Raw genomic sequence first — 11,227 nt, 5'->3', positions numbered from 1 at the left:
CGGGGGCCGCGGGAGCCCAGAGCGCAGCGCGCGGCGGAGGAGTTGGGATCCGGCGCAAAAGTTTCCTCCCAACTCTGGCCCCGCGCGCCGCCGCCGCCGCCGCCCACTCCAGCCCGGGGCTTGGGGCCGGCCCCGCCGCCGCCAGGGCCAGGGCCAGGGCCAGGCCGGCAGTTTCGTTTTGGCGGGCGGGGAGCAGCCGCCTGGGCCGGGCCCGAGCCGGAGCCGGAGCCGGAGCCGGAGCGGGAGCGGGAGGAGCAGCCCGGCACCCCCCCGGCTTCCCCGGCCCCCCGCCACCTGGGAGGTAGCCCTCTCGGCTGCCGCCTGCTCTCAGATCGATTCCCGCCCGCCGGCTGCCGCCTGCCCTGGGCGGAGGGGCGCTGCTGCGAGCCCCTGATCCGGAAGGGGGGCCGGGGAGAGGCGCCCCGGGGTCTCCGCCGGCGCCCGGCGTCCCCTGAGAGTGGGGCCGCGCCCGCCGGCCCAGACACCTGTTCGGCCGGGCCCGGCGTGCTCGCCGGGGGCCAGGATGAAAGTGACCGTGTGTTTCGGCAGGACCGGAATCGTGGTGCCCTGCAAGGAGGGCCAGCTGCGCGTCCGGGAGCTCACACAGCAGGCGCTGCAGCGGTACCTGAAGACCCGCGAGAAGGTGGGCGCGGCGCGGGGGGCGCGCGGGCGGGGCGGAGGAGGGGGCGCGGCTGCGGGCTGGCTGCCCGGGAGCGCTCCGCCGCCACCGCACCTGCCAGGTGCCCCGAGGACAGGGTGGCGACGCTCTGGAGACCAAGGGGACGCTCTGAGCACCAAGGGGACCTGATTTGTCATGACCTGTGGCCGCAACTTTTGTATGTTGCTGATATGCGGGATCTGGGCGTTTGTGGGCCTTGCTTGTTCCAGGGCGGTGGTTGCAACCGCAACACCGAATCCCGGTTAGAAAGGCAACATCTAGTGCCCCGGTCCAAGCTCACGGCCTCAAAATCTGCTTTTCAACAAGCTCCCAGGTGGTTGCAATGGCCAGCGAAGTTTGACAAGCACTGCTTTAGAAGTTCTTGGAGCGAATAGACCTCAGGGGAGCACTTGAAGGTGTTGCTCACCTCAGATGTGATTTTTGACCAGCTAAGGCCCGCCCTACTTCTAATCCTTGGGTTAGAAAGTTGATTGGTGTCACACATATTCGAAGTTACAACTAATGGGGCCCTTGGAATTTCAGCCTCTGGAGCTGGCCTCTCTCAATGACTCCAGCAGGAGGTCAGGTGAAAGGATGCTGTGTGCTGACACCAACCAGTCTACACTTTGCTATTTTTACTTTAACAGTTCACTTTCTATCAGCATTTACTAAGTGTGTGGGCTGTGTCAGGTCTGGGATGACTGTCGAAATGATGACAAAGACTGTTCCCAGCTCTGTCCCTGAAACCAGGAACAAGTGAAATCTAAGTAAGGTTCCAGAAGTGTTTGTAAGTGTGTAAGGCATACTTAAATATTCAGAAGCCTTAGCTAGACTCTGGAACTCATATGGGGTTTTGGGTAACATGCTGGGCCTGTTTCTTCTTTAAAGAAAAAAGTTTCAATGAAAACTTTAAATGAAGGCCTCCAGGGGCATCTTTTTTTTTTTTTTTGGAATCTGCCAAAGGGATATCTTGTTTGCCCCGAATCTTCCTCAAATAGGACAAATCATAAACTCTTAATTTAGAGGCCAGTGGTTCTCTTAATGTTTGTCCTCATGCTGTGAGAACTGTAGAAATAGTATGTTGGCCAATTTCATGATGGAAAGATGTAGTTTCTTTTAATGTCATCTCGGTTATCCAAGGCATGAAAGCAATTTTTTTTTTCTAAATATATATAGCTGAGGCATTTTAAATCTCTGCATCTCTGTGCCTCCACTTGGAATTATTATACAGGAAAAAATTTCACTCTGGATAAATGCATGTGTATATTTCCTTGAACAGTCAAGAGCTAAAGATGAGCGTAGAGAATGGTCTGTTAGTATATTAAATATAATCTCTAAAGCTGGACTTTTTACTAATGGAATTGAGGCAGAGAGGGAAAGTAATCAAAGTAGCCTATATAACTATATAAGTATCTACCCAATGGTTTTCTTCCTTTGTTACAATAGTGCATGCTGTTTATATTGTGTAATTCAGTTAAAAATGAAAAGTGACACAGTAACCAGTTGTCTTTAAAATCCTATTTCCCTAACTTGTGAAAGTAGTCTAAGGTTAAACCTAACCATGCTATGCTAGACAAATTATTAAAGCAGATTTCACTGAAAGATTGCTTTATTGAGATGATAAACTTATTTTTCTTTTTTTAAACATTGTGAAAAATAATTTAACTCTAAAACCTTGAATATTTAGAAATTCGATACATGGAGCTGTCCAAGTAATAGAAGTAAGCTACAAGCTTATAAATAGCACACAGGGAATTAACTTTAGGATATTTAATGCATTATAATTTGATCTTAAAAGGTGTTAAAAAATATCAATATTCTGGACTGAAAGCATAATTTATAATATCGCAGATCCCATAATGTAATTATATTGATCAGTTTACCATTATTACCAGACATTACATTTTTCTGTGTTTACATTTATATATTAGTGAATGTGACATTTAAAGGTCACCTGCAACTAATAAATTCTCCCTCCCTTCTTTGGCTTTTAAAATCTCAATTTAATAACTGGCGAGTGATATTTTTCTCCTCCCAAAATACTCCTCTCTCATAGTTTCGTTTTAAATAACATTGTAATCATAACAAGGCTTTAACTAATATTAAATGATATTCCTAGTGGAACTAAGATGTCACGAAATACTCTGATAAAGTCCATGCCTTTATCCATTGAATTTAGAAAATGATGGGGAAAGACCAGAAATATCAAAACTCAATTTCAGAAACAACTTGGCATAAATTTAATTTCTTTAAATTAGTGAAAGTTTAAATGGTTTGTTTCTCTGGATGCAAGATTTTAAGCCCTCATGTGTTACTCACTCGGTCGTGTCTGACTCTTTGCAACCTGTAGCCTGCAAGGCTTTTCTGTCCATGGCATTTTCCTTGGAAGAATATTGAAGTGGGTTGCCATTTCTTCCTCCAGAGGCTCTTCCCTGACTCAGGGATCAAACCTGGATCTCCTGCATTGGCAGGTGGATTCTTTACTGTCTGAATTACCAGGGAAGCACAGACTTAATGAGGGCCGCAGAAGCTGCAAGCCGATGAAGATGGGCTTACTCGGTAGTAATAACAACCACCAAGAGGAATTGTACTTACTTGGTGCAGACACTGTTCTAGGTGCCTTACATATGTCAAATGACTAACTCCGTGAACGAGGTACTAATATCCCCATTTTACAGATGGGGGAAGAGCATAGAAATATGACTAGTATGTGATAGAATTGAGATTTGAACCCAGGAACTGTGTTTCCAGGTCCTTACTCTCAGTCATTAATATGGAGCCTAGTAAGTCATTTTGCAGTGGAACTTATCCATCTTCTTTATTTTTTTACAGTTTGTTTTTAAAAAAATTCCATCTATTAACTGCTACAATAACATATCAACCCAATGATAGCAATAGCTATTGTGTTTCTCGCAGAGGGAGGCTTGCGTATGTGCTCAGTCGTGTCCAACTCTTGGCGACCCCATAGACTATAGCCTGCCAGGCTCCTCTGTCCATGGGTTTTCCCAGGCCAGAATACTGGAGTGAGTTGCCATTTCCTTCTCTTCCTGACGCAGGGATCAAACCTGGTGTCTTGTGTCTTCTCCATCGTCAGCAAATTCTTTACCACTGAGCCACCCGGGAAGCCTTCAAAGGGTTGAGGCATCCTCACACTCCTCTCGATTCTATCTTGTAACAGTATAGGTCTCTATGTTACAGGGAGAAGTCTGATTTCTGTGAAAAATATTGCAGGATTTGCAAATCAAGTCTGAAGACTCTTCTTCAGTCTAATTACAAATTGAAAAATTGGGCGTGATCTCTGAGATATCTGGGTAGAGAGGTAAGGAGGTAAAGAAACACGTTACGTGGGAACATGAATGTACATGAAGCCTGTTTCTTCTGGGGCCCTGAAAAATTTAGATGGGAGAAAGGCAGATTTCAAGATTGAGGAGAGAGTTGGGGTTTCTACAGTTTGAAGGGTACATGAAGCCCAAAGAGGACAGTCTGGGTTTTGTGAGCAGGAGCAGAGAACTGGCCACCTCCAGCTGAGAAGAAACAAAGGAAGCTGGCATTTGTGGAATGTGGGAAGCCAGCTGAATCAGCATCAGATAAGGCCAGAAGTAGGTAAGATACTGAGGAAGCTGAGGGAGCTTTGGGGAAGGCTTTCATTATGTTCTGACTTCTCTCAGACTTTGAGGTTCCTGTGGCCTCCCTGATCCCTGTCCTTTGATAACCTCTACTAGGGAGGTGAATTGACCAAGGGGCAAGAATTAAGGGATTGCTTGTCTTTGGATCCTGGTAGTTCATCATCGTCTGAGGCTCTAAATCCAGTTCAGTTACATTTTTAGTGGAGAGGGGATTGTCTTCAGTAGTCAAGGTGGGGATCATTGAGTAATTAGTTAATTAATCATCAAAATTATGTGTCACAGGTAAATGGCTAATTGAACCATATCCTGCAGGGCTCTCAACTTTGGTTGATCATTAGTTACCTCTAATTTTAACATTTTAAATAATACATGTTTCAGTCCTTTTCTTCCATGGATTTGGAGTGGAACCTGGGCATAGGTATTAAAAAAAGATACTTCAGATGATACAAATGCCCAGTTAGGATTGAGAACCACTAATCTACTACTACTAATCTTTTGGTATCACTGAACTAATTTGATTTTTAAACTCATTTGACAGCAGATAATATGTCTTAGACACCCACAGACCAACTTGTTATTAGCAACTGTCTTTCTACTCCTACCCTGAGGGAATTCTCAGAGTAGGTGTTCAAATAACTTATTAAATTGAACATTGATTTTATATATAAGTAAATAAGGGGAAGTACTTGTTTACTAACAAAAGTATAAATAAGAGTATATAGTGTGTGAGTTCAGGAGTTGAATAGTATGAATACTGAGTTTATGGGGTAGTGGGTATGATAGAATTTTTAGGAAGATTTGCAGATCTATGTGTATGAGGATAGTGTTTTTTTTTTTTTTTTTTTCTTCTTTTTTAAAGAAGCATCTGGTTGACTTTCAAAATGAATCTCTTCTGTATTCAGATATTTGGAATAATTTGTTGGTTTTACAAGTTGAGATCAGCTTCCCAGATTGGAATTAGTTAAGAGCAATGGACTCTCCTGATTGACTGTGAGATCAGTTTTAGAATTTGTACAATGATGCAGAATCGGGTGTGATATTATGTGGGACTAGCCTGGAAGAAAAAATTAGAACTCTTGAATTCCTGAATTTTTCAGCTTTTGATGTCTTGTTTCCAGATGATAAGTTTCCTTTATACATAAACTAGGACTACACTGAATTCCCAAAATGCTTTCAGTTTATTGGGCAGTGACTGACTTGAGTGCTTTATTTCCTATTCAGTTCTCTCCTCTCCCAATGTGTGAACTAGATGCTCTTTCCAGCATGTAGACAGGACTGACTCACCATCAGCGAGGCACATGCTTCTAACTTGGTTTTGGTTCTGTTACTTGACTTGCATTGAGCAACCTCTAAGTTTGCAAACACAGGGCTCGTGGGGTCTGCTATGACCCACAGAAGTGTTTTTTAACTTCTGCTCAGTGTTGTATTTTGACTTTTGCCATGTTTAAATAATATTGAGATTTCATGCAAAACTCCAGATTTCTGTCTTTTAGGGAAAAAAGAATCGGAAGCTCTGAGACTACTGGGCTTTACTTTCCCACATGGCAGCCTTCAGTTGGAGCTGAGGTTAGACACCTCTTTAGAAGGAATCATTATCCTCTAGTCCCCATTATTACCACTCCAATAGATGACTGTAAGTTGTTGTTTTCCAGTGAAAGTGCTCTTAACAAGATTATCAAGATATGACAGCTAAAAGCCATGGTTACTTTTCAGTCCTTATTTTTTCTGATATCTCACCTTTTAAAACTGTCTCTACCCAGAATTTCTAAACATGTCTCTGTCTTCTGTGTCTTTGCAGGAGCATAATACCGTTTTCCTTGTGTGCTGGTGCCTTGGGGTTCTTTCCTTTATTTCAATTGGATCTCATCCATTCCGTGGCTTCAGCTTCCCTCAGACACACACCTCTAGCATTGAACTTGCTATCGACCTCAATATCCAGCAGCTTCTGGACTTCACCACCTTGATGTCCCATATTTAGTTCAAGCCCAGCTTGTTCTCTGTCCGTCTGCATGTCCCCATCCTCCTGTCCTGGTGGTTCAGACAGTAAAGAATCCACCTGCAGTGAGGGAGACCTGGGTTTGATCCCTGGGTTGGGAAGATCCCCTGGAGGAGGGCATGGCAATCCACTCCAATATTCTTGCCTGGGGAATCCCCACGGACAGAGGAGCCTGGCAGGCTACAGTTCATGAGGTCGCAAAGAGGTGGACACGAATGAGCGACTAAACACACACACATCCTCCTGTGGCCTCTTTCTTCATTTCTGGGACCACCATTCACCTGGTTGTCTAATTCAGAAACCGGAAATCCTTCATTCCTTGATGACCTTTCATCCTGCATATTCTATTACTTGTCTGGTTGGTCAGAAAAGTCCTTTGATGCTTCCATGTGGTGTTTCTTAGATCTGCTTCCTCCTTTCTGCCCCACACCAGGCCTTTCTCATTCCTCCTGAGGGGAACTGCAGCAGACCCGTAACTGGCCTTTCTGCTGTTACTAGCTCCCGATTCTTTCCAACTGTTTTCCATTGAGGACCTTACAGCCGTAGATCTGATCCTGTCTGGAGTATTGCTGGGATATGTAAATGGCTCTTCACTGCTTTGCTTCCGGGTCCAGTATCTTCTCTGTTCTTTTATACTCTTTTAATTCGTACATGTGACATAACACTTTCACATTTCCCCCCACCCCAAGTGAATCCTGCTCATCTTTTGGGATGAAACTCCAACTGCCTCTTCTCTAGGAATTCCCTTCCTCACTTTTCCCTCACCATCACTTAGGGCCTTCATACTTGTGTTCCTCTAACTCCTGCAGTGCTTTCATTTTGAAAACTGTACCTTACATTATACTGTCTACTCATCAGGGTCTCCTAACTTAACAGACAACCCCCAAAGGACAATGGTTTATCACTTTCTCAGGGGGAGATGGGTGCTATGACCCACGCAACCACCTCCTGCTGTTCCTTTTGGTTTTGGAGTTTTCTGCAGATTCCCTGCCCTGTGCTAACTGGTGAGGAAGGAGACGTGGAGGATGCCACCGAAGCCTGGGGGCCTGGCCTGGAAGTGGCAGACATCCCTCGTGCCAGCATTCCACTGGTCAGACTGGCCATGTGTGCTGTCTAGATGCAGTGGGCCTGGGAAGGAAGTCCGCGTGAATGCAGGAGAGGAGCTGGCCGGGCTTCATCACAGAGTGTAGCCATTCTGTCTCCCCCACTCTACTTTGAACTATTCAAGAACAAAGAATAAGTCTTATTTATTCTCCTATCCCTGTTTTTAGACAGTACCAGATATATAGTATTTATACCAGAAATGCTTGTTAAATTCTATCACCTTTCACATTGCTTTCTTTCTTAAAAATGAGAATGACCTCATATTCAACACTATGCTTTCTATGAAATCTTTCTATGTGGTATAGTTTTATAAAGAAAGTCTAAATGCAACTTTTCTCTTGATTGTCTTCAAATACCTCATCAAATCCACATGGGCTGTAGGCAGTAGTTGAGTGGCCCATTATATCTGCTGCACTGATTGTCTTAAAAAACAGCTTCAGATTTTGACAGGCTGACTCCCTTTGCAGATTTTCGAGACTGAGCACTCTGCAGGTCTGGATTTTTAGCAAAGGAACATCATAATGTTCTTGTTTCATGGAGATTTGTGCAATGCTGCCCTTTACATGTGAGCAGTGTTTGATTTTCAGGGTCTTATTTATTAACTTCATTTTGATTTAAAAAATGATTCTGAACTATCTCGATTTGGGTGGATCCTTTATTTTTGAAAGGCCCTGTGACTGCATCTTGGGGCTGCCAAGTCAGCTCTGTTTCCCATCGCTGGGCTCCACCATTCTTTCAGTTGCTGGACTCTTAACTCTGTGGATTGCAGTGAGACAGAATTGCCGGGTACCAAGAGACAGGATGGTTAAAAAGGTTTCACTCTCAATTCAGCCTCTGTCAGATTCATCCAGGTAAATACACCCTGTACTGTTCTTGTCCTTTACCTCAAGGTAAGGATATATTAAACTTATCAGGTGGTCCTGGGCCCCAGAGGAGGAGCTGGTGGGGCCATTTGGTGATGGAGGCAGATAACAGAAGAGATGTCTGCAACTTTTGGCTAAGCCGCCATCAGCATGACCGGAGACCCACGCTGGCAGGGGAAGTGATCAGACCCAACCTACTGGCTTCACTTGAGACAGAAATTAAGGATATCTGGGGGAGCTCTGACAGTAGACTTCTGATACCTTTTTTAGGGAGATTTAGAGTGAGTCTTGCTACTATTCTTTATTTGTAGAGACATAAACCCTAGAAAGAGTGACCACGAAGCAAAGATGGGCTTCTGACAAGGGATATATAGAAAGGATTTGTACTCTTCCCTGTTTATGGATAGGTGGCCTGTATTGGGAAAGAGGTGGAGAGAGTGGGGCACCTAATTTAAGAATGGTGGGTAAAAACTGCATCCCTTAATGCCATCTATATCATATGAAAAAGTATGTCACATATTCAGTGAGGCCTTAGTCTGACCCCCAGGTAGTGAATGCTTTGCTATGGTTGCTTTGATGATATGACAATCCAAACGCCACTTCAGTTACTTCAGAGAAGATTTAGGAAGAGTGACATTGGGTCAGCATTCTTTTTTGCACTGGGGATATAGAATAAAGTAAGACATGTTCCCCCATCAGGCTAATAAACTAATATGGCAGAGAAAGGAATGTAGATAAGTAACACGGTGTAGTAGACAGGTTTGGAGTGGTACATGGAAGAGAGTGGTCACCTTTGACTTTGGAGCAGGGAGAGATGAGGAAGTTGTGCCAATTTCACCAGGAGTTACACGTGGGCAGGGTTTAAAAGAAAGAATGGCCAATTGCTGGACAGTAAGGGATGGGGGGACTTTGGAGAGAGAGGGAGAATGAGGAGCTGCCTGCCTCTGACTGAGGATCAGTTCAGTTCATTCGCTCAGTCGTGTCTGACTCCTTGTGATCCCATGGACTGCAGCACACCAGGCCTCCCTGTCCATCACCAACACTTGGAGTTTACTCAGACTCATGTCCATTGAGTCAGTAATACCATCCAACCATCTCATCCTCTGTCATCCCCTTCTCCTCCCGCCTTCAATCTTTCCCAGCATCAGGGTCTTTTCAAATGAGTCAGTTCTTTGCATCAGGTGGCCAAAATATTGGAGTTTCAACCTCAACATCAGTCCTTCCAATGAATATTCAGGACTGATTTCCTTTAGGATGGACCTTTTGGATCTCCTTGCATTCCAAGGGACTCTCAAGAGTCTTCTCCAACACCTCAGTTCAAAAGCATAAGTTCTTTGGCACTCCGCTTTCTTTATAGTCCAACTGTCACATCCATACATGACCACTGGAAAAGCCATAGCCTTGACTAGATGGACCTTTGTTGGCAAAGTAATGTCTCTGGTTTTTAATATGCTGTCTAGGTTAGTCATAACTTTTCTTCCAAGGAGTAAGTGTCTTTTAATTTCATGGCTGCAGTTACCATCTGCAGTGATTTTGGAGCCCCCAAAAATAAAGTCAGCCACTGTTTCCACTGTTTCCCCATCTATTTGCCATGAAGTGATGGGACAGGATGCCATAATCTTAGTTTTCTGAATGTTGAGCTTTAAGCCAACTTTTTCACTCTCTTCTTTCACTTTCATTAAGAGGCTCCTTAGTTCCTCTTCACTTTCTGCCATAAAGGTGGTGTCATCTGCATATCTGAGGTTATTGATATTTCTCCCGGCAATCTCAATTCCAGCTTGTGCTTCATCCAGCACAGCGTTTCTCACGATGTACTCTGCAAATAAGTTAAATAAGCAGGGTGACAATATACAGCCTTGACGTACTCCTTTTCCTATTTGGAACCAGTCTGTTGTTCCATGTCCAGTTCTAACTGTTGCTTCCTGACCTGCATACAGGTTTCTCAAGAGGCAGGTCAGGTGGTCTGGTTTTCCCATCTCTTCAAGAATTTTCCTGAGTTTGTGGTGATCCACACAGTCAAAGGCTTTGGCACAGTCAATAAAGCAGAAATAGATGTTTTTCTGGAACTCTCTTGCTTTTTTGACGATCCAGTGGATGTTGGCAATTTGATCTCTGGTTCCTCTGCCTTTTCTAAAACCAGCTTGAACATCTGGAAGTTCTTGGTTCATGTATTGTTGAATCCTGGCTTGGAGAATTTTGAGCATTACTTTACTAGTGTGTGAGATGAGTGCAATTGTGCAGTAGTTTGAGCATTCTTTGGGATTGCCTTTCTTTGGGATTGGAATGAAAACTGACCTTTTCCAGTCCTGTGGCCACTGCTGAGTTTTCCCAATTTGCTGGCGTACTGAGTGCAGCACTTTCACAGCATCATCTTTCAGGATTTGAAACAACTCAACTGGAATTCCATCACTTCCACTAGCTTTGTTCATAGTGATGCTTTCTAAGGCCCACTTAATTCACATTCCAGGATGTCTGGCTCTAGGTGAGTGATCATACCATCTTGATTATCTGGGTCATGAAGAACTTTTTTGTATAGTTCTTCTGTGTATTCTTGCCACCTCTTCTTAATGTCTTCTGCTTCTGTTAGGTCCATACCATTTCTGTCCTTTTTCGAGCCCATCTTTGCATGAAATGTTCCCTTGGTATCTCTAATTTTCTTGAAGAGATCTCTAGTCTTTTCCATTCTATTGTTTTCCTCTATTTCTTTGCATTGATCACTGAAGAAGACTTTCTCATCTCTCCTTGCTATTCTTTGGAACTCTGCATTCAAATGGGTATAACTTTCCTTTTCTCCTTTGCTTTTCGCTTCTCTTCTTTTCTCAGCTATTTGTAAGACCTCCTCAGACAGCCATTTTGCCTTTTTGCATTTCTTTTTCTTGGGGATGGTCTTGATCCCTGTCTCCTATACAATGTCATGAACCTCCGTCCATAGTTCACCAGAAACTCTTATCAGATCTAATCCCTTAAATCTATTTCTCAC

At 44.0% G+C, this 11,227-nt stretch overlaps 1 protein-coding gene across 1 annotated transcript in view; it reads left to right on the top strand.

Moving 5' to 3' along the window:
- Window positions 1-371: 371 nt before the first annotated feature.
- Window positions 372-11,227, top strand: part of PARD3B (par-3 family cell polarity regulator beta) — a 1,123,128-nt gene continuing 1,112,272 nt past the window's right edge. The window contains exon 1 of the mRNA XM_043910301.1: window positions 372-643. Within this exon, the coding sequence (XP_043766236.1) occupies window positions 524-643 (120 nt within the window). The 5' untranslated portion in view covers window positions 372-523. The remainder of the gene's footprint in view (window positions 644-11,227) is intronic.

Source organism: Cervus elaphus, chromosome 8 (assembly GCF_910594005.1).
Source record: "Cervus elaphus chromosome 8, mCerEla1.1, whole genome shotgun sequence".
Lineage (NCBI taxonomy): Eukaryota > Metazoa > Chordata > Mammalia > Artiodactyla > Cervidae > Cervus > Cervus elaphus.
This window is presented reverse-complemented; position numbering and strand designations above follow the sequence as displayed.